This window comes from Nothobranchius furzeri, chromosome 15 (assembly GCF_043380555.1).
Source record: "Nothobranchius furzeri strain GRZ-AD chromosome 15, NfurGRZ-RIMD1, whole genome shotgun sequence".
NCBI lineage: Eukaryota > Metazoa > Chordata > Actinopteri > Cyprinodontiformes > Nothobranchiidae > Nothobranchius > Nothobranchius furzeri.
In genome coordinates, this window is record NC_091755.1 from 62,383,936 (window position 1) to 62,408,384 (window position 24,449).

The 24,449-nt window shown below is 41.9% G+C and overlaps 1 protein-coding gene across 5 annotated transcripts in view; it reads right to left on the reverse strand.

The window, feature by feature from the left end:
* The window catches only part of cacna2d3a (calcium channel, voltage-dependent, alpha 2/delta subunit 3a), a 341,398-nt gene that overhangs the window by 221,766 nt on the left and 95,183 nt on the right, over window positions 1-24,449 (reverse strand). For all 5 annotated transcript variants that reach the window (XM_070545074.1, XM_070545072.1, XM_070545073.1 and 2 more), the window contains one exon: window positions 12,698-12,757. In XM_070545074.1, the coding sequence (XP_070401175.1) occupies window positions 12,698-12,757 (60 nt within the window). The remainder of the gene's footprint in view (window positions 1-12,697; window positions 12,758-24,449) is intronic.

Consider the following 24,449-nt stretch of genomic DNA (forward strand, 5'->3'; position numbering starts at 1 on the left):
TTTCCACACTGCAGCACACAACTTGCGTGCGCACGCACACACACACACACACACACACACACACACACACACACACACACACACACACACACACACACACACACACACACACTCATAGACTCCATACGCAGTCACACGGATAAGTAGCCTAAGGCGTTTCATTGCACAACCAAAACACTGTTGGGCTTGTCTTGTTATTATTATTATTATTATTATTATTATTATTATTGTTGTTGTTTTTGATTATTTATTTATACTTTATCATTATCAGCATTAGTATTTTTATATTAATATTGTATGAAAAAAAATAATAAAAAATTATTATTATTTTTATGTTTTTTTTTGCTACTATTATTATTTTTTATTAATGTTGCAAATGATAATAATGATTATAATAATACCCTTATTATTTACTCTCTATTATTTACTATAAGATTGATGTATGCGTTTAATTACTTATTTTATCTCATACACATGAAGGCGTCATATTATAGCTACTCACACACACATCTATGGGTGCACTAAGGTTTGTCTCATGGAACGTACATGGAGCTGGCTCCAGAGAGAAGAGATTAAAATTTTTTGATAAGTTAAAAAGAGTGCAAGCAGATGTAATATTATTACAAGAGACTCATAGATCTGCCACATCTGCAGATGAACTTAAAACACCTGAGTTTCCCACCATGTTCTCTGCATGCTATAACTCTAGGCAAAGGGGTGTAGCTATTTTAATACACAAAAACATCAATTTCACAGTATTGGACACAATTTCAGATCCAGAGGGTAGATTTATAATGTTTAAAAATATCTATACAAAACCAAAGCTTATTTCTCGTCAGCATTTACTGTCCAAATATTGATGACCCTCCATTCTTTCATAATTTTTTCTCCGTACTCTCCGAACACGTGGACTGTCCACTTATACTTGGAGGTGATTTTAATTTTTGGATGGACACTTTAACAGACAGGCTCAGTACAGATGGGACTCAGCACAATTGGCAATCCACTAACATAGTCAAACAGTACATGAGTGATTATGGGCTTTGTGATGCATGGCGATCTCTTCATCCTAACCGTAGAGAGTATACTTTTTTCTCACATGTCCATCACTCTCATTCACGTTTGGATTATTTTCTAGTCAGCAGCTCATTGTTGGCTGACATTTCAGACACCGAGATACACTCCATAGCTGTCAGCGACCATGCTCCGGTTTCTTTAACTCTGGTAAACAAGAAGACAATCCCACCAAACAAAAACTGGAGATTTAATACATCACTGCTTAAAGACGAAGGTTTTATTGATTTTTTTAAAAAGGAGTGGGCTTTATATTTAGAACATAATGAACGGCCTGGAACATCAGAATCTATTCTCTGGGAGGCAGGAAAGGCAGTGATGAGAGGTAAAATAATCTCTTTCTCATCACATAAGAAAAAAACTGAAAACAAACGTATTCAGGAGTTAGAAGAAATCATTAAGTATTTAGAGGCGTCCACAGAAGAGGAGTTACTGAGCAAATTACGTAAAGCTAAATTAGAACTTCGTGGAATTATTGACAAAAAGACACAATTTTTAGCACAAAGACTATGAATAGAAAACTTTGAACATAAATTCCTAGCTAGCCAGTTAAAAATTAATAAAGAGAAAACTACCATATCTGCTGTTAAAGACTCAACTGGGAATATAGTTTATGACCCTGAAAGAATAAAAAACACTTTCAGAGACTTTTACCAAACTTTGCACTCACCACAGATAAACCCATCAGATAACGAGATCAATGAGTTCCTTGACAGGATAACACTTCCTAAATTATCAGACAGCCAAGCTACAGTCCTGGACTCGCCACTAACATCAGCTGAGCTCCAGGAAGCCCTTAAATCCATGACTAATAGGAAAGCTCCAGGTCCAGACGGGTTTCCAGCAGAGTTCTACAAAGTATTCTGGATCATTCTGGCTCCAACATTTTTCAGAATGGTGAGGGAAATCGAAGAGAGCTGCATATTGCAGCCAAACATTAATTCAGCCAATATTAGTCTCTTGTTAAAACCAGGCAAAGACCCTGCATTTCCTACCAGCTATCGCCCAATTTCTCTTATTAATGTTGATCTCAAAATAATTTGTAAAGCCCTGGCAAAAAGATTAGAGAAGATAACCCCCTTCATAATACACCCTGACCAAACTGGTTTCATTAAGGGTAGACAGTCATCCACAAACTCGCGTAGATTACTTAATTTGATAGATTTCTCTTACAGTAGAAACATAGAAACTAGTATATTATCTCTAGATGCAGAAAAGGCTTTTGATAGAGTTAACTGGAAGTTCTTATTTGCAACTTTACATGAATTTGGTTTTGGGAACTTCTTCATAAACTGGCTACAAACATTATACAGTTCACCAACAGCACGTGTCAGGACAAACGACCAAATATCAGCTAGCTTCTGTCTTCAGAGGGGGACCAGGCAGGGATGCCCACTCTCCCCCTCACTGTTTGCTATATTTATCGAACCACTAGCAGCAGCAATTAGGCAAACAACAGATATTAAAGGGATAGAGTGTAAGAAAATAGAACATAAGATCAGTCTTTATGCAGATGATGTTTTACTCTTTCTCCAGAATTCTCAATCGTCTCTCTCCCATTCAGTACAACTGATAAGCTCTTTTTCAAGAGTTTCAGATTACTCTATAAACTGGTTAAAATCCACAGTTCTACCAATTAATTTCTCTTTTGTCAATTTGCTTATTACACAATTGGAATCAGGGAATATCACATACCTGGGAATTAATGTCTCTCCCAAGCTGGCAGATCTAACCAAACTAAACTACATCCCACTTTTAAAGAAAGTGGAAGATGATCTTGCAAGATGGAAATCCTTACCGATATCACTCATAGGGAGGGTTGCTACAATTAAAATGATGGTCTTACCCAGAATAAATTACTTGTTTTCAATGATCCCAAACAAACCACCAGCTGATTGGTTTAGATCTCTGGACTCCTCAATTACCAAATTCCTTTGGCAGGATAAACCTCCGCGAATTAGCTTAAAAATGCTTTAGAAGACCAAAGACAGGAGGACTGGATTTACCCAACTTTTATCATTATTTCTTAGCCAACAGGCTGCAATATATACCAAGATGGTTGCAAGATAACCCACTAGATGAGTCCTGGTTAGATATAGAACAGACACTTTGCAATACGATAGAGCTTTCAAAATTACCATTTATTAGCTCAAGCATAAGAAAACATGAAAGCTTCAAAAGTATTAGTATCAGCACCTCTCTGACAGCATGGTGGGAGTATCTAAAAATGACAGTCTTCACTAGTACCATGCAGACGTACACCTATCTGGAGTAATCCTCACATTTTGCAAAATAACCAAATGATGAACCTTCCAGACTGGAAAAATAAAGTAATCCTATACCTGGAACACATATATGAAGGACTGGACTTCATCCCATTTAATCGAAAAGTCTCCCAATTTGGATTGGATAGGAATTGCTTTTTAGAGTATCACCAAATTAAATCTGTAGTCAAACAAAAATTTAAGCTCAAGAAAATAGAATTACAAACACCAACAAGGGTATTTGACTTCTATAATCTCAAACCCCCCAAACTACTGTCTAAAGTATATAAGACACTGTCCAAAATAGACGTTAAAATTACAATCCCTATTGAAAAATGGGAGGTGGATCTATCATTTAGCTTTGACCAAAACTTCTGGTCCCAAACTTTTTTAAAAACTTTTAAAATGATCAGACACCCTAATTTACAATTAATTCATTACAAAATTCTACACAGAGTACACTATACAGGTCATCGGATGTTCAAGATGGGGTTTGTGTCATCTGACACATGTACACACTGCACAAACAACATTCCTGACAATTACATTCATGCACTGTGGTCCTGTCCACCTGTCCAGGAATTTGGGGGTAGAGTAGGTGAGTATCTGTCAAAATGTCTGAAATGTCATATCCCAACTTCCCCCTCTCTTTGTTTACTGGGAAACCTGGATGATGTCCCGATTGAAACATCTTTGGTTCACGTGGTTCTGACTGCCATATGCATCGCAAATAAAACTATCCTCTTGAATTGGAAAAATAGAGAAACTATCTGCATTAACCAGTATAGAAATCTTTTGTTAGATCATATTACACTTGATTTAGCCTCTGCTTCCACTTCAAATCAATCTCCCTGGGCTCCTTTGATCAGTTCCATCACATGGTAATGATGGGGGACCATTGATATTGTCCTGCGGGATGATATGGGTGGGGGGGTGGAGGGTCTGAGTTTGGAGTATCCAGATGTTCCCTGGAGGTGGGTTCACTGGGGGGTGTCTGGGACTGGGGGGCCGTTGCCCCCCTCTGGAGGTGCTTGGATTGCCTCGGGGGGTGGACTACTGGCGGTTGTGAGTGGGGCCCCTTGGAGGTCTTGGCAGAGGCCATGGGTCACTGCCTGGCAGCTGCATTGCCCCTGGGCGAGTCTGAGTGGAGGCTTGGGGGCTCGGGGTGTGCGGGGTGGCCGGCCCCATGTGGGGATCTGGGCGGGGCCTTGGGGGTCGGATCCTGACATGTATGCTGCCGGGAAGAAGGCAGGAACATGCAGCAGTGCCTGGCCCAGGTTCAGGGGCCTCGGGTAGACCTTGGCTCCTCTGCTGTCCCATCACAGGGGAGGGGAAGGTCCAGAAGGGGGAGGACCCAACCTTACCTGGATGTCCTATGTCTTATATATTCTGGAAGTTGTGCAAATGCAGGGGTGGGCATAGATATTCTGCTGGGGTGGGGCTGGGTTGGTGCCCTCAGACTCTGTGAGGCTCTGAAATCCTGCTGCTTTGGGCCCTGGCAGGATGGACTGGGGTCTCCATGCCCTGGGTGGCAATTTGACAACAGAGGTGCCTATTGGGTCCAGTGGGGGAGCTGGCTTTCTGCAGGGCTAAGCCCAACCACCTATTCCTCCCCATCCCCGCATATTTCTCTCCTCCTGCTCCCTCACATCATCACACAAACATGCACATAGGACCTTGGGGGGTGGACAAGTCAGGGAGTGTGGGTATGGACCCCATTTCCACATTCCTGTGGCAACCTGCCCCCCAATTTTATTTGCACATCATACACTTCCACCGACGACATTCCACGCAAACACACACTTAGGGCCTTGGGAGTGAACACATTCAACGGCATTTGGCAGGGGGATTTCTCAGCCTCCTCCCGAGTGCCAGTGCCCACTTCCATTTTTAAACTGCCCTTAGAAAACGAGGGCTATGGGTGCAAGTGGGGTGGTGTGGTGGCGTCAGCTTGCATAGGCCAGACAATGCCCACACCGCTCGCTCACCACAGCCATGGAATACACCTCATCAACACACAACACTATATTGGAGCAGGTGGAGGGAGACTAGGGGTCTTAGCACACCTCTGTTGTTGCTTGGCTTCCTGGGGCTGGAGGCTAGGAAGGAGATCTGGCCGTCTGGTTGGGGTCTGGGGTGGTGGGTTGCTGTGCTCAGCGTTGGGTGTGGGAGCCTGCTCATCAGCACCCCAGCAGAAAGGGTCAAACTCTGGTAACCGATGATGGTTTTACCCAATGTGCAGCAGTACCGGGACCAGAGTGAATAGGGTGTCTATGGGGAGCATGAGTGGGTGTCCAGCGTGCATTTTTGTAAGTCTTTGGTTGTATGTGCATGCGTGAGCATGAGGGAGGGAGTGTGTGACTGTGTTTGTGTATGACTGTATATGCCAGGTGGGGCCTTTGGCTCCTCTCTTCTCCTGGGACTTCTTTTGATGATATAGATCTTCATCTCCCCTCCCCCTGCCACACCTGGTGTGGGGTGTGGTGCCTTGGTCTGCCTAAGTGTTGGTGGCTCCCGGGTCAGGGCGTTTAAGATTTTTGGCATCTGCCTGATCAATCCCGGTGGCTGCCTGGTGGGGTCTGGGTCCCTGGGCTCTGCTGGGTCCCCGGCGGGTGTGGTCGCCCCTGGGTCCCGGGTCGCTGGGTCCCGGGCTCGGCCGGCTAGGGGGTGGGAGGCTGCGGGTCTGTGGGCTTGCCGCTGATATCTCCCGGGACTCTGCCGGCTGCTGGTTGTGGCCCCCCGGGGCGATCCTCTGTGACTCTCGAGGGGGGCAGGGGCCTTTCTGGTTGCAGTCTCCTTGGGGTTCCTGTGTTCTGGGGCAGCGCCTGGATCTCTGGGACTTGGACCTCCCCCCGTCTCCTACACATCTTTGGGGGGCAGATCTGTGGTCCCTCACACTCTCTATTGGACGCTCCTATGGAGAAACCTTACATAAACAAGCGCGTGTACACACACAGGTGCTCACATGGTGCTCTCAAAAGTATGGGCTTGGGCATGTTCAACACATGTCTTAAGGCTGTCGTTGCCACTAAATGCACTATGATTTATTATCGTGTGATTGTTCAGTGAAACAACATTGATTTTATATTTCATCATCACGTTGGCGCAGTGACAGCTTGCTCCTGATGTATTGTTGTGTGTCCCATTTTTTTCTGTTCTTTCTGCAGATCTAGAAGCAGACTCTTGTTCATTATTGTTTATATTTGTGGAACCTCCCCACCCCCGTCCCCCCTCTCTCCCCACCTTTTGTCTTTTCCTTTCTCTTTCACCTCTGACTCTGTGTCTGGTCGGAATTACAAAGCATTCAAAAACAATAGCAATAAAGTTTTAAGTATCAGGCATGACATTAAAAGCAGACGCTTTGATGCTCCACCTGAGAGTAAATCTGTAAGGCTTGTTACCAGCATTCAGACATTAATTGTGTTTGCTTCCCATTCAGACAGGACACGGTAAAAAAAAAAAAAAAAAAAGATATTTCCTGCAAATTAGCAACAAAATAGCCATTTTCACTCCGAACCATTCTTTGAACGTTGTTTCAGCTGTCATCAAGCATATAAATGTACAGATCAACAGTATATTGCTGGCGCTATAGCTCATCTGGTAAGATGTCAGACTCTTGGGTGAGAGACCCAGGTTCAATTCTGGGTGTTAACATAATTTATTTAGAGTTTCTTTTTTTACATAAATGGTATATATTTTTTTTACAGTAAGATGCTCAAATTTTTGTTTGAGACTCGCCGAATGGCATTGAATTCACAGATTAAAAAAGATGTGGGTTCAACTTTCATTTTGGAACAATTTTTCAAGCAAGGGAAGGGAATGAACTGAGCACACAGGACTGACCCATCTTAAACCTTTGTCGGCTGTGCTGAAGAGAATGGCACAGAACCAAATTATTTAATTAATTAGCTGCGCGTTCTCCTGTCCTCTTTCCTCCGGGCCACACACACACACACACACACACACACACACACACACACACACACACACACACACACACAAGGGACTGTCCCAGCTGCTATTTTCGTTAAGGAGTGTGCACGTACAGCATGCGTGCCTCGTGCACAAGCCTACTATTGAAGCTGCCGTTACGCTTTTGGCCTGAGTGGGCAATCGTGAGCATAAAAATTCAAAACTGTAAAGTCCCTTTAATGTCTACTTAGAGGTGGAAACTGCAGATATTGTGAAAAGTCAAGCAGATGACCATTTAACATGTATACTGTCTGGCTGGTAATGGTTAATTTAGTAACTGATCCCTCTTATTACCCTCAGTGACAGCTGGGAACTACAAGACATTCACTATTACACCTTAAAGAACTGGCAATGTAAACACGCATTAGCTGCAGACACCAGCACACATCACAAACTCCATAAGTGGTTTAAATACCTCCAAGTCGACTTAGTCTCAACTTCCCTCCTTAAACCTCAAGTTTTTGCTGCTCCTCCTACTTTAACAAACTTCTCTAAAATGTACTCAAGTTTCAGCAAACTCGGGCAAAAAACATCAAACTCTCTCTCTCTCTCTCTCTCTCTCTCTCTCTCTCTCTCACACACACACACACACACACACACACACACACACACACACACACACACACACGTGGGTGCATGCAACATCCAAAATGCAAAGCTGCACTCTCAAAATTAAAGCTGTTAAAATGGATTTGGGGCAGAACCATGAACGCAATAGCGTGCTTTAGGGGTGCGAATGCGGATGTGATTAGCAGAAGGCATTTGCCCAAATCTGCAGAACAGGTGGAAGAACTTCCCGAGAATATTTTTGAATGTGTTGAGATCTTTTGTGTGAGAGTATGGCAATGAAACAATATGATTTTATTATCATTTATCTTTGTTTGAAAATGTGTTTATCATAAATGATGTCACACTGTTTCACTCTTTTGGTAAGGAACCTCATAATGTCTAAGAAACAGGAGTTTAGAAGCCATCTTCAAACTGAAACATCACATTTTATATTGTTCAAAGGAAGGATTGTTCTTGAGGAAGACTATTTTTGTGCACTACCTCTCTGCTTAAAGAGCAAGTCACCCACCTCCGCCACAGTCCTACCCTGGCTACGTCATGGTCTACTGTTTTAGCCAATAACGATAGCCGTATCTAAATTAGAAGAGGGCTCTAAACTGATGGTTTTAGACTTAAATTTTAAATTTTAATTAAGATGCACTAAAATGCTAAAATAATGATTAGACACGTCCACTGAACATGACAGGCTCCATGAATTAACTAAATACGGCAACATCTTCTGGGAAAAGACCAATATGAGGAGACGGCAGGAATATGGAGTAAAATAGTTTATAATCTTTAAAATGGTTTCCAGGTCAAAACAGGAGATTTGACATGTGTCATCCTGAAATTGATTCGTTATTATTAATATCAATGGCATTGTCGATTCTGTTTATCGATCCAACTCTTTATCAATTCCAGAGTAGTTAAACAGGTGGCAAAAAAGTAATTGCGCATGGCTCCTGCAATATGACTGTCAGTTTCTTTATGATAAATAATCAGTTGGATCCTGCATCGGTTGGAAATATCTTTCTTACTGTTCTCCTTTATGGTCCCTGTGAAGACAGTCATCATCTTGTTCGGTGCAGTGTTGCTGTAGCTTTTGCAGAGTGGGAAAAATCTCACCACAGGTCAGAACTCTGTCACTGGAGTCTGCTAGTGTGGAGGTGTACATAAGGTAAACGACGCTACCATGATCGGCAGTGGTAGTTGATACCTGCAGTCAGTAGCGGTTTTAGGCACGTGCAGACAAGGCAGTTGCCCGGGGCGGCATTTTTTCATGACACAAAAGGGGCGCACAAGCGCGGAGTAAAAAAAAAAAAAAGGAAATCTGCGCCGCACCGAGGTTTTCTATTATCTGTCATATGACAGTGTCTGGATTGGAAACAGCAAGTTGGCGCCCCCTGCAGCTGCAGGCGCTCCTGCTGACTGAGAACGTTCACGTGCACCGTGTGTGTATGAAGAACAGGAAGGGGAGGGGTGCGGCGGGGGAATTCACCTCTGCGTCTTTCCCAAATGAAATGAGCGTGCAGGCTAAAGTCAATCACATCTTAACGTTCTTCCATATTTCATTCATAATATCATAAACACAGGCCTATCATTCTTTCAGGTTTCTCTGAATTGTGTGAAATGGCCGAATAAAAAAAGGAAAAACAAAACGATTTTGTGGTCACCCCCCCATCAAGGTCAAATTGTTTAGTCCTGACTAAAGGAAACTTACTGAGTCAGGAGCCAAACAGAAGAGATGAACATAAAAAGGCTAAAACCACCAGGTGCCCCATTCAGGGGGAAAAAAAGAAAAAAGAGGAGAAAGATAAAGGTATGTAGCTCTCATGATGCATGTTTTCAATTTTTCGAACCAGTTAACTGGGACTTTAACGGTTAAATTCGGTCAACTAGTTGCTAACAGAGCTAATAGAGCTGAAATATTGAAACGAATATTCAAATGGTTCGAAAAAAGTCCTTGAATCGTTTTTTACTGATTCAAACTAGGATTTGTTAAATGCTCGCTGCAGCCTGTGGCCTGCCTGAACAACAACAAACACATGATGATCATGTTCACATAATAATAAATAAAACAACTGTACAAGCAGAAGAAAACTCCCCAGTCACCACCAACTATCCTGTTTATTTATTGCAGATGGCTGCACTGATTATTTTTTACATGATTTGTTCTGTAAAAGTTGGCATTTTTGGTAGTCTACAGTTTATTTTTATGCCAGTTTAAATTACAATTTCAGAGGCCATTCTAAAATATTATGGATCATGATAAAGATCTATTGGAGATCTACCCCAGCTTTTGGACTGCTCTGCCAGTCACTGTGGCTCCAGCTGAGAGGAGCTTTTCAAAACTTGATCAAGTCATACCTGAGGTCAACTATGTTTCAGGGGCGGCTCACTAACCTGGCTCTGATTAGTATCAATCACTCAGTAGGGGAGCAGATTTCATATGATGACATTATTGATGATGTTGCATCAAGGTTAGGTTTTAATTTTAGTTTGTGTTTTCTATTCTAAGTGCAATGCTGTAGTGATTATCTTTAGTTTGTTATGTGTTAAATATTTTTGCTATTTAGAATATTTATTATCTATGAAGTTCATATATTCTTAATATTTAGTTATTGTTTGTTTTTGTATATTTGATTCTATATATTTTGATACAGTATATAATGTATAGTGCTTTACATTCTGACAACTTCATAGTAATTAATGTAAATATGTGCAACTTAGAAAAATGAATGTTCAATAGTTGTTCTAATAAAACATGCCTGTTTGTAGAAAACATGCGTGTGTTCATGCAGGTGGGGTGGTGTGGTGTGGTGGTGGTGGTGGTGGTGGTGGGGGGGGTGGGGGCTCAAAGGGGGCCTCGCCCGGGGAGTAATTCGATGTAGAACCGCCACTGCCTGCAGTATTAACAGAAGACGTGCAAACATCACCGGTGCTGCTGCTTTGATATTCACTAGTCCAGAGCGGGTCAAAACACATCTGACACACACAGGTGACTTGTGTATATTCACAATGCTTCCTCTCTTGATGATATATCTACTTTGCAATTTTTACAAGTTACCCTGTTGTCATGCTTTCTTGTAAAGTTTAACCAAACTCTTGTGCATTTGTGCCGCTTAGACGCCATGTTTCCTGGTTCTGTAAGCTTCGTGATGTCTGTAAGTGCGTGATGATGTCATTCGTGCCGACTGGAATTGATAAGGGGAATCGTTTTCAAAAGTGTTAAACAATTCCTAGGAATTGAAACAATGGTAATCGGTTTTTGATTCCATCACAACTCCACCTCTCCTGCAGCGATTCCACTGAGCGATCTCTGTGTGACTTCTTGTCTTCTTCTGCGCATGCATGCAGGCCACTTTGGAGCCAGGAACTGTTCACACTGGAGATTGTTTGCTGTCGCATTTAAATTATAATGTGAACAACCACACAGAAACGTTGGATTTAATAAAGGATCGGAATTAAGTATCACGAGCTGCAGTGTGAAGGTACCCTTATTTCCTGATATTTGTGATTCTTGCCTCAGATTGGATGACAGCAACAAGACTTTACCACTGACTGTTTTGCAACAATGATGTTTTATCTCCACAAATAACACGAGCCTGAAGGAGTTCTGCTGTGAGGTGGGGTTGCTAATGCTAAAGGTTAGCTTTTACTAGCCGAGTCGGTCTGTGCTTTTTCCTGGAAGCCAAAACAACAGCCTTCCCCGTCGCGTGTCAAGATGGGTGAGTCCATGAATGTTGAGTGACAGTGTGACGTAGATCTGTCGAGCTTTTCAAATCCTGGCTTATTTTCTATCAGAAGCTTATGCAGGAAACAGGTGTAGAAGACTATTTTCATGTTCAACTCAAAGATAGATTATAATCAGAAATAATAATTAAATGCTTTTCTTGTCTTTTCAATTTTTAATTAGAAAGCATGCAAAACAACCGTGATCATAATAGGAACTAAAATAAACATCAGTAGGATTTTTTTTCATTAACAATCAAACAACCCTAACTGTAGATCTAATGGACAATTTAGTAACCCAAGGAAACAATCCATCCTCACCTGGCGGTTGCCAGTGGCTGTACATTTGAGAACGCTATTTTATTTTTACAATAATACATTTTGGTGATGCTATGCTAAATGGGGAAGTGCCGTGAAAGAAGACTCCAGGCATCACACCAACATCAAAGAAATTGAACATGTGGTCTGAAGGACTCAGTCACAAACAAAAATCTAAGTTTCAACATTGATGCTGACCAAAATGAAATGAGATGGACATCTTTGGAAAAATACATTCAATGATTCATTCGTTCATGTATATGCTGGTTAAAACAATTCATTTTTAGGTGATTTAATATCTGCTGAAGTGAGTCTTTACAACCACTAAACATCACTTAGATGGGCAGATCTCACCGTACTATTATCAGATTATACACAGTGTATTACTGTTGAGAGATCTCTCCTCAGGGACTTTGTAGACACATTACTTATGTAGTATCTGCAGCTTGCTTAGAGCATCAAATAACTCCTAATGATTGCCTCATGAGACGTGTTTGCAGGCTCAACAGTTCCACTGAGGCAGTTTGCTGAGAGTGACTCATACATTCATGTACATGATCATGAAGACATTTGTAAATATAGTCCCCCTTTAAGGGGGATTTCCTTTTGCCTTTTATTCTTTCTGGCCAGTTTTCATAGGATTGTCGTCTGTATAGCCTAATCGTTATTATGTAATCTATTCTGCTTCTGCAGAATACATTACTCTAAATACACTTAATTCAAAAAGCTTGAACATATTTGCTGAATGTAGGTTTGAGCTTGGCAATCAAGCAGAGGCATGAACACACCTGCAGGTCTGGATCCTCTTCATGCTGCAGATGGGCTTCCTCAGCTGCCTCGACCAGTCTCTGCAGAAATAAAAGACAGAAATAACAGTTAAATGCTAGCTGAAATGACTTCTGTACTAAAATAATAGTCAGTGTTACTTTTATTGGTAAAACTAACATTACAGTCAGCTTAGCAAGCAGCTCTTGGCACCAGAGCAATGCTATAATCCCTCAGGAATCACACAGAGGGCAGATAAACATTTGGTCATCTCGTATAAAATGCCATTTTCTTAAACGCATCAGACAAGGAGGTGATAATCTCTCACACACACTAGCAAGCACACAAGAAGTCATTTCATTATCAGCCTATTGCATGTACTGGCTGCTGTGCGTGCCTGCAGGGTGGTGTTGGTATCTTGTTGCCTTTGAATCAGCATCCTTTTTTTTCCCTTCGTCTATTTTTACCTTTCCTTTTTTATGAGCGCTAAAATTTATTGCAGTTTTATTTTCTTTTATTTCGGATACAAGAAACATGACATAGCTGTCCCCAATGATGGAACATTTAAACCTGCATCAGAGGTGTGCTTTACAATTAAATGAACAATACAGAAGGAAAACAAATTTTAAAGGTAAATTCAAAATGTTATGTGAAATTTTTTGTTGCATGTTTTATTGTGATGCCATTTTTTACAGTTTAGATCTTTGTTATTTTAAAACATCTGTGTCACTTTATGCCACTTTACAGGATGCTGAAGTCATTAAAGCTTTACTTCTCTTGGTGCTCCTTGATTTGGGCTTTTCATCCTACAAGGTCAGAAATGTCCCTCAGTGTCAGCAAACTGCAGATCTCACTAAAATATCTATACGTGTATAGGTTTTACATTATTGTCCACGTTTCTCTGTTTTCTGTTTGGCTGCAGACGTTGCCCCATCCCTCCATGTCATTGTTTCTGATAGGTCAGCCACGAGTCTGATTTAAGATAAGATAAGAACAACTTTATTTATCCCGAGGGAAATTCTTGTGTCATGTACATGCTCAAAGCAGTAGGAGAGACAAAGGAACAGGTGAAATAGAAATATGATATACAATATATACAGTAAAAAATGATCTACAGTAGTACCCTGTAGGATAGTGCAAAACAATCGGATAACTCAACAAATAAATACATGACTGTATCCTGGTGAATAATTAATTAAGCCGTCGGTGCAGGCGATTCACAAAAGTGAATAAAGTATTGTGTAATACAATTAGGGGTAGTAGCAGCATATGATATGATGGGGGGATAAAAACATATTGACAATAAGAACTCTTGCACAGTCTGGGAGGGAACAGAATAACCTAGGTAAAGGTATTAGGAGAATCACCTACAGGGTGAGGAAGAGTTAAACTTTAAAAAATTAAATCACCAAATTTAAAGTTAAAATTTCATCACCAACATGTTTCAGTTCAGTTCAGCAATGATGAAACCAGCAAACAAAGTAAAGGATGTCGTTTCTGTGACATCTACAGTTGCATTTCATTCAAGTAGAATATTTCTCTGAACTCTCAGTCTCAATCATGCTGTGTGACAAAGTGTGAGCACTGCTCTCATTTCACAAACAAAAGATTGTTTTTCTTTTCAAGATGTTTAAACATAAAAACTTTTTTTTTTAAATATATAACCGTGTCCTGTCTGGCTGTGAAGCAAACACAATTGATGTCTGAATGCTGGTAACAAGCCTTAAAGATTTACTCTCACGTGGAGCATCAAAGCGTCTGCTTTTAATGTCACGCCTGATACTTAAAACTTTATTGTAATTGTCTTTGAATGCTTTGTAATTCCGACCAGACACGGAGTCAGAGGTGAAAGAGAAAGAAAAAGACAAAAGGTGGGGAAAGAGGTTGGGGGGGTGTGGGTTGGGGGGGGCACAAAAATAAACAATAATGAACAAGAGTCTGCTTCTAGACATGCAGAAAGAGAAAGAACAGGAAAAAATTGGGACACACCAGGAGCAAGCTATCACTGCGTCAACCTGATGATGAAATATAAAATCAACATTGTTTAACTGAACTATCACACGATAATAAATCACAGTGCATTTAGTGGCAACGATAGCCTTAAGACATGTGTTGAACGTGCCCAAGCCCATACTTTTGAGAGCACCATGTGAGCACCTGTGTGTGTGTACACGCGCTTGTTTATGTGAGGTTTCTCTATAGGAGCGTCCAATAGAGAGTGTGAGGGACCACAGATCTGCCCCCCAAAGATGAGTAGGAGATGGGGGGAGCTCCAAGTCCCAGAGATTCAGGCGCTGCCCCAGAACGCAGGAATCCCAAGGAGACTGCAACCAGAAAGGCCCCCGCCCCCCTCGAGAGACACAGAGGATCGCCCTGGGGGCCACAACTAGCAGCCGGCAGAGTCCCGGGAGATATCAGCGGCAAGCCCACAGGCCCGCAGCCTCCCACCCCCTAGCCGGCCGAGCCCAGGACCCAGCGACCCTGGACCCAGGGGCGACCACCCCCGCCGGGGACCCAGCAGAGCCCAGGGACCCAGACCCCACCAGGCAGCCACCGGGATTGATCAGGCAGACGCCAAAAATCTTAAACCCCCTGACCCGGGAGCCACGAACACTCAGGCAGACCAAGGCACCACAACCCACACCAGGTGTGGCAGGGGGAGGGGAGACGAAGATCTATATCATCAAAAGAAGTCCCAGGAGAAGAGAGGAGTCAAAGGCCCCACCTGACATATACAGTCATACACAAACACAGTCACACACTCCCTCCCTCATGCTCACACATGCACATACAAACAAAGACTTACAAAAATGCACGCCGGACACCCACTCATGCTCCCCATACACACCCCATTCACTCTGGTCCCGGTACTGCTGCACATTGGGTACAACCATCACCGATAACCAGAGTTTGACCCTTTCTGCTGGGGTGCTGATGAGCAGGCTCCTCCGCTCAACACTGAGCACAGCAACCTACCACCCCAGGCCCCAACCAGACAGCCAGATCTCCCTCCTAGCATCCAGCCCCAGGAAGCCAAGCAACAACAGAGGTGGCTTAGACCCCTAGTCTCCCTCCGCCTGCTCCAATATAGTGTTGTGTGATCGTGAGGTGTATTCCATGGTTGTGGTGAGTGGGCAGTGGGGCATCATCCGGCATATGCCAGCTGATGCCACCGCACCACCCCACTTACACCCTCAGCCATCGGTGTCTAAGTGCTGTTTAAAATTGGAAGTGGGCACCGGCACCCGGGAGGAGGCTGAGATATCCCCCTGCAGAATGCTGTTGAATGTGCTCACTCCCAAGGCCCTAAGTGTGTGTTTGTGTGAAATGTTGTCAGTGGAAGTGTATAAGGTGCAAATAAAATTGGGGGGCAGGTTGCCACAGGAATGCGGAAATGGGGTCCATACCCACACTCCCTGACTTGCCCACCCCCCAAGGTCCTATGTGCATGTTTGTGTGATGATGTGAGGGAGCAGGAGGAGAGAAATATGCGGGGATGGGGAGGAACGGCCTGTTGGGCTTAGCCCTCAAAGGAGCCAGCTCCCCTACTGGCCCCAATAGGCACCTCTGTTGTCAAACTGCCACCCAGGGCATGGAGACCCCAGCCCATCCTGCCAGGGCCCAAAGCAGCAGCTTTACAGAGCCTCATGGAGTCCGAGGGCACCAACCCAGCCCCAACCGCGCAGATTATCTATGCCCATCCCTGCACTTGCACAACTTCCAGAATATATAAGACATGTGACATCCAGGTAAGGTTGGGTCCCCCCCTCCTGGACCTCCCCCTCCCCTGTGATGGAAACGGCAGAGGAGCCAAGGTCTACATGAGGCCCCCGAACCTGGGCCAGGCACTGCTGCGTGTTCTTGCCTTCTACCCGGCAGCATACATGTCAGGACCTGACCCCCAAGGCCCCGTCCAGATACCCACATGGGGCCGGCCACCCCCAAACCCCGAGCCCCCACCCAGACCCGCCCAGGGGCATTGCAGCTGCCAGGCAGTGACCCATGGCCGCCGCCAAGATCCCCAAGGGGCCCCACTCACAACCGCCAGTAGTCCACCCCCCGAGGCAACCCAAGCACCTCCAGAGGGGGGCAACGGCCCCCCAGTCCCAGACACCCCCAGTGAACCCACCTCCAGGGAACATCCGGATACTCCAAACTCAGACCCCACACACCCCCACCCACACCATCCCGCAGGACAACATCAACGGCCCCCCACCCTCGCTATATGATGGAACCGATCAAAGGAGCCCAGAGAGATTCATCTGAAGTGGAAGCAGAGGCTATATCAAGTGCAATACGATCTAACAAAAGATTTCTATACTGGTTAATGCAGAGAGTTTCTCTATTTTTCCAATTCAAGAGGATAGTTTTCTTAGCGATGCATATGGCAGTCAGAACCACGTGAACCACAGATGTTTCAATCGGGACATTGTCCAGGTTTCCCAGTAAACAAAGAGAGGGGCTGGTTGGGATATGACATTTCAGAGACTTTGACAGGTCTTCACACACTCTACCCCAAAATTCCTGGACAGGTGGACAGGACCACAGTGCATGAATGTAATTGTCAGGAACGTTGTTTGTGCAGTGTGTACAGGTGTCAGACGACACAAACCCCATCTTGAACATCCTGTATAGTGTACTCTGTGTAGAATTTTGTACTGAATTAATTGTAAATTGGAGCGTCTGATCATTTTAAAAGTTTTTAAACAAGTTTGGGACCAGAAGTTCTGGTCAAAGCTGACTGATATATCCACCTCCCATTTTTCAATAGGGATTACTATTCTATCGTCTATTTTGGGCAGTGTCTTATATACTTTAGACAGTAGTTTGGGGGGTTTGAGATTATAGAAGTCTAATACCCTTGGTGGTGTTTGTAATTCTATTTTATTGAGCTTAAATTTTTGTTTGACTACAGATTTAATTTGGTGGTTTTCTAAAAAGCTATTCTTAGCAAATTGGGAGACTATTCTATTAAATGGGATGAAGTCCAATCCTTCATATATGTGTTCCAGGTATAGGATGCCTTTATTTTTCCAGTCCGGAAGGTTCATCATTTTATTCTTTTGCAAAATATCAGGATTATTCCAGATAGGTGTGCGTCTGCATGGTACTAGTGAACACTCTGTCATTTTAAGATACTCCCACCATGCTGTCAGAGAAGTGCTGATACTAACACTTTTGAAGCCTTCATGTTTTCTTATGCTTGAGCTAATAAGTGGTAAGTCTGAAAGCTCTATCGTATTGCAAAGTGTCTGTTCTATATCTAACCAGGACTCATCTAGTGGGTTATCTTGCAACCATCTTGGTATATATTGCAGCCTGTTGGCTAAGAAATAATAATAAAAGTTGGGTAGATCCAGTCCTCCACTGTCTTTGGTTTTCTGAAGCGTTTTTAAGCTAATTCGTGGAGGTTTATCCTGCCAAAGGAATTTAGTAATTGAGGAGTCCAGAAATTTAAACCAATCAGCTGGTGGTTTGTTTGGGATCATTGAAAATAAGTAATTTATTCTGGGTAAGACCATCATTTTAATTGTAGCAACTCTCCCCATGAGTGATATCGGTAAGGATTTCCATCTTGCAAGATCATCTTCCACTTTCTTTAAAAGTGGGATGTAGTTTAGTTTGGTTGGATCTGCTAACTTGGGAGAAACATTAATTCCCAGGTATGTGATATTCCCTGACTCCAATTGTGTATTAAGTAAATTGACAAAAGAGAAATTAATTGGTAGAACTGTGGATTTTAACCAGTTTATAGAGTAATCTGAAACTTTTGAAAAATAGTTTATCAGTTCTATTGAATGAGAGAGAGACGATTGAGAATTCCGGAGAAAGAGTAAAACATCATCTGCATAAAGACTTATCTTATGTTCTTTTTTCTTACACTTTATCCCTTTAATACCTGTTGTTTGCCTAATTGCTGCCGCTAGTGGTTCGATAAAGATAGCAAACAGTGAGGGGGAGAGTGGGCATCCCTGCCTGGTCCCCCTCTGAAGACAGAAGCTAGCTGATATTTGGTCGTTCGTCCTGACACGTGCAGTTGGCGAACTGTATAATGTTTGTAGCCAGTTTATGAAGAAGTTCCCAAAGCCAAATTTATGTAAAGTTGCAAATAAGAACTTCCAGTTAACTCTATCAAAAGCCTTTTCTGCATCTAGAGATAATATACTAGTTTCTATGTTTCTACTGTAAGAGGAATCTATCAAATTAAGTAATCTAAGTGAGTTTGTGGATGACTGTCTACCCTTAATGAAACCAGTTTAGTCAGGGTGTATTATGAAGGGGGTTACCTTCTCTAATCTTTTTGCCAGGGCTTTACAAATTATTTTGAGATCAACATTAATAAGGGAAATTGGGCGATAGCTGGTAGGAAATGCAGGGTCTTTGCCTGGTTTTAACAAGAGACTAATATTGGCTGAGTTCATGTTTGGCTGTAATCTGCCGCTCTCTTCGATTTCCCTCACCATTCTGAAAAATATTGGAGCCAGAATGATCCAGAATTCTTTGTAGAACTCTACTGGGAACCCGTCTGGACCTGGAGCTTTCCTATTCGTCATGGATTTAAGGGCTTCCTGGAGCTCCACTGATGTTAGTGGTGAGTCCAGGACTGTAACTTGGCTGTCTGATAATTTAGGAAATGTTATCCTGTCAAGGAACTCATCGATCTCGTTATCTGATGGGTTTATCTGTGGTGAATGCAAAGTTTGGTAAAAGTCTCTGAAAGTGTTGTTTATGCTTTCAGGGTCATAAACTATATTTCCGGTTGAGTCTTTAACAGCAGATATGGTAGTTTTTTCTTTATTAATTTTTAACTGGCTAGCCAAAAATTTACCTGATTTATTACTATGTTCAAAGTTTTCTATTCATAGTCTTTGTGCTAAAAATTGTGTCTTTTTGTCAATGATTCCATGAAGTTCTAATTTAGCTTTACGTAATTTGCTCATTAACTCTTCTTCTATGGATGCCTCTAAAGACTGTTGTACAGTTACTCACCATTATCTCTGCCACAGAACACTACTGGACTCGCCCGATCTCCGACCCTCTTCTTCATCCTCATCAAATCTTAATAAATAACTTTTACTTACCTTTTGTCCCTGAGTGATTCTGCATGTCGTGGGTCAAGAAACTTAACCCAAACATGACATTTCCTTATCTTAACCAAAACAGCAGATACTGCTGGAGACTGCTAGGCTGCACTGACCTATCCACACACACAGTGTGGCCTGACAGGTCTCCGAGTAAGAAAGTTAGCTGATTACTCTTGATAATCTGCTAACTATCTGACGCTTGTGCGTCTGTTGAATACCAAAAAAACTTGATTATGAGAGTAAACAAAATAATATTAACCCTTTAGGCGCCATAGTTTTTTCAGTAAAATAAGAATTTTTTTACATCACAATTTAAAGAGCTTGTAGCTTAAATCTGGTTAGAGATAGAGGAATATTGTAAATTAGAAAAATCTTCAGTATGAGCCACATTTTGTGATAGGAACAAATTCACTCACATAATTTGCATATTATGAGATAGCAGCCATACTGGATTGCGTCACGTTTGCAGATTTTTTTATGTTTTTGTCTTATTTTCTTAGTGTTGTTGTTGTTTATGATACATATATACATATTCCTATGTAGACACATTTAACTATGTATGTATATATATATATATAATATTTATTACTTTATTGGTATTTTGTTATGCTTACAGCGTATCAATCAAGAACACTGTTTTTGTTGCTTCAGTGTCATGAACACATTTCACTAATCCCTTCTTTGGCTTATTTCGTTTATAATTGTTATGTATATATATATATATATATATATATATATATATATATATATATATATATAGACAGACAGATAGATAGATGATAGACAGACAGATAGATAGATGATAGATTGACAGATAGATAGATGACAGACAGACAGACAGACAGACAGACAGACATACAGATAGATAGATAGATAGATAGACAGACAGACAGACAGACAGACAGACAGACAGGGGCTGAATTGATCACCAGCGGAGTTTTTACCGGCCTGATCACCGCCACAACATCCCACCTGGCACGGTGGATCAAGGCCCGACGCGAAACATCGGACAAGATACGGGCTGGATGGGCTGCTTGTTTAACTGTGTCGTTGCTGAAGCGCGCAGAAACAGAGAGTCCGTCAGGAACATCGGACAAGATAAGGGCTGGATGGGCTGCTTTTAAACCGTGTCGTCACTGAAGCGTGCAGCAACAGAGAATCCGTCAGTCTGACAGACTCTCTGTTGCTGTGCGCTGAAGCCACACTTTCCGTCTCGCTAGAAGACGGCAGATCATCCTCGGACAGGAAATATTCTTCCTCCGAATCCGAATCTGCCAGTAATAGACGAAAAGCTTTGTCAGCACTGAACATTCCTCTCGGCATTGTGTTTCTTTCACTACCACTTGCTCGCTCTCTCTGATCTGACTGCTCTGACAACCTCCGCAACTCTGCAACTGGTGGGCGGGGTTCAAGTTCTAAATACTCGAAAAGTTTCAGTAGTAACACACTAGGGCTGCAACAAACGATTATTTGGATAATCGATGAATCGGATGGGGTCTCGACACGATTAATTGATTAATCGGATTACATGGGGAAATTTTTAAAAACTGCTAGGGAAACATTATTTCTCTCCTTCCTTCACTTTATTTAACACAACATTATTAGAAAACAGTTCAATAGCAGAAAAACAACATGCCATCACCTAAATTTTCTTATAAGGTGTATAGACAGAGACCCTAAGCTACATCTATCTGTGACCTAAAATGCTTGGTCCAAGTTAAACAGCTTAAGGGCAATTCTCATCTGTTTTGTTTGATCTCATCTGTTGACATTTATTATAACTGGGGATGTCAAACAACTAATTTTTAAATGTAATTAAACATTGGTTGTGAATTAATCAAAATTGATCACTATTTCCAAAAGTGACTGAAAAATACCAAATAAAACAAAAGTAAATGAATGCCATCCTCCTTGTGATGATGCCCTGGGCAACTGCCATAAAGTCACATCAAGAAATGCTGCTGATCATTCCAATGATCCCAAATATACTCACATTAGGCCACATGAAAGCAACTGAACCCAAAAATATATTAACCAGTATATAACTGCACTCTCACACAACACGCCTGCAGCAACAGTTAGGACTCCTCCCTCCCTTTTAAAAGCGTTTTTGTTTCCGAGGACATTGTGGTTGTAAAACCACATGCTAGTAGTCTGGCCCCGGTGTGATCAACCAGTTTCTGCGGGAATGTGACGGCGGAACCAGGGCCAGATTAACACTTTGTTGTACCCTGGGCAACAATATTCAAGGGCTCTATCATCACGACCCGAGGATCACCATAATATGGTCACATACAGAATATTTTACTGTAATATGCAGTAAATATACTCAATACTTGAATGCCTGACATCATGTAACCCGCCCAGAGTAACCTTTGACCCACCTCGTGTGGACTGACCAATGAGGAGAGGGTCTTAACTTGAGGCCCTCTCTTCATTGCTCAGTCTGCATGAGACTGACTCAACTGACGTTCAGTCATAGGCAGCGAAGCGTTTCTGTGCAGCGCAAAAGCTCGAGTGGACAGTTTGTTTAATAGGGTGACCATATTTCCATTTCCAAACAAGAGGACAGGGGATCTGTGCCTATGATGTCACACTATGGCAACGCCACACAAACCATGTTGGGACCCATTTTTTGTAAGAACTAAATTAATATCAGATTCTGCCAATTAAAGGGCTCTAAAACAATTCATATGTAAATATTTTGCATATTTAATGCAAAATCTCATTTTTCTGCTTTAGTGCTGCAACAAGGTTTTATTAATAATAAATTATTATACCTTTTGTTTTACTACAGCATTGGTAAGCTTCCTGTGCACAGATTATTAAGGATGCTTGTTTCAGCTGTGAGATTAGACAATAGGATCAATGAAAAAATAAGTTGTCCCACACTCCATGGAAACTTTCAGAGAAACCACAAATAGTGGCTTTCAAATAGTTTTGTTACTTTTTGCAAGTTTAGAAAAGAAGCAGATGAGACAGCATGTCTGATAATTTAGTTTTTCATCTGATAATATTAGAACATGTCAGTAATGTCTGAGGGGCTTTTATAAACACTGTATAACTAACACTACTGGAGAGGGTATGGATTACACAGAGGCTTCTGGGGAGCCCAGTTATGGGGGGGGGGGCATTTTGCCATGGCCCCCAAAATGTCTTGAAACGGCCCTGGGTGTGTAACTGAGTTTTGAAGGTGATCTGAATTGTATCAGATGTATAAATGTGACATGTGTAGAACTTATTGTTTTATACAGGTAAAAATGTGTAGTGGAGATAAATCTACCTACATTTTACTTTTCAACACTTTGTTTTGTTTTCTTGTTTTTATTTAACTATTTTCCTGTCCTGTCTGTCTCTCATCTTCCTGCATCTCCTCTTAATTCTCCAGAAAATCTGTTGCCTGGATTCTTACCTTTTCACCTCATCAGTTACTTTTGAGCAGATCAAAGGGATCTCCTGACCGCAAAGCGTAGAGCGCGTTTTCGATGCTGCGTGAGGTGAAATCACCACAGCACAGGTGATGAGCTCCGCAGTAGCGTGCTTCAGGCACAAATAAGACAGAAAATAAAGAACATGTGCAGACATGAACGATCGTGTGCTAATTATAGTTTTTTGGTTGCGCCACTTTGAGAATGGACCGTGCGCTGGAAGCAGCTGCCTGGATCGCTGAGCAACAACGCGCTGTGCCGCTCTCTGCTCAAAAGAGTCCAAAAATGATATAATATAGAAAACTTTTTTACGGCTCCCCGGATGTGTAGGATATACAGTTCCCCCATAATTCGATCCCTGCTCCTGGATGAAAAGCCGGACATTTTCATCAATACAAGAACCCGCAGAGATGTGCAACACAACGAATCGATGACGCAATTCGTTGCCAACGCTTTTAGTAATCGATTTTCATCGAATTTATCGATTCGTTGTTGCAGCCCTATAACACACCCAAAAATGCTGCTTGGATTGAAGTTACAGGTGTCTGCCACCCCGCAGTGTAACGTATTAACTGCATGAGGGCTCATTTCTGCTGCTGTGGCTTATTAAATCCAACATTGTTGCTTGTCGCAAATTCTGCAACTTTGGCGCTTAAAGATTAAGCAGAGCGTAACCCCTGATTGGAGGTTAAATGAACAGAACTGAGATGTCAAGTTTAGGAGTGTTGATAAATGTTTTTTTTTAACCTAAATGACCTTATCATTAGGAAATAAGTGGATAATATATGATGTATTAAACTCTCAAAAATACTGATTGTGCCCTTTTAAATGATCATCTATGAATGACCTGGTTCGCTTCCTCGAGCAGATTCTTGATTACTATCATTAATCAATATCATTAGAGATTATTCAATAACATCAGAAACATTATCTATTGAAGATAGATGGATTTCTAGATTACCATGGCTTTTTTCTTTTCTGTTATGTTGTTATCATATGACATTGGACATCTTAGAGACTCGAACCATGGGTCTAGTCCATTTATAACCTTGAAACAAATGAATCTTCTAAACAAATATCCCTATTCATGATTGAAGTTACTTAAATCTTGATTTTTGTTCATGACTTCAGTAACGTTTAATTTATGATCAGTTACTTCTATACGAAGATGTTAAATTAACTGCATAGTTGAATAATCTAGTTCTTTAAAGTCATGAAGAGTATAAATGTTATGTAAATATCTCTACCTTGTGTTAGTCAAT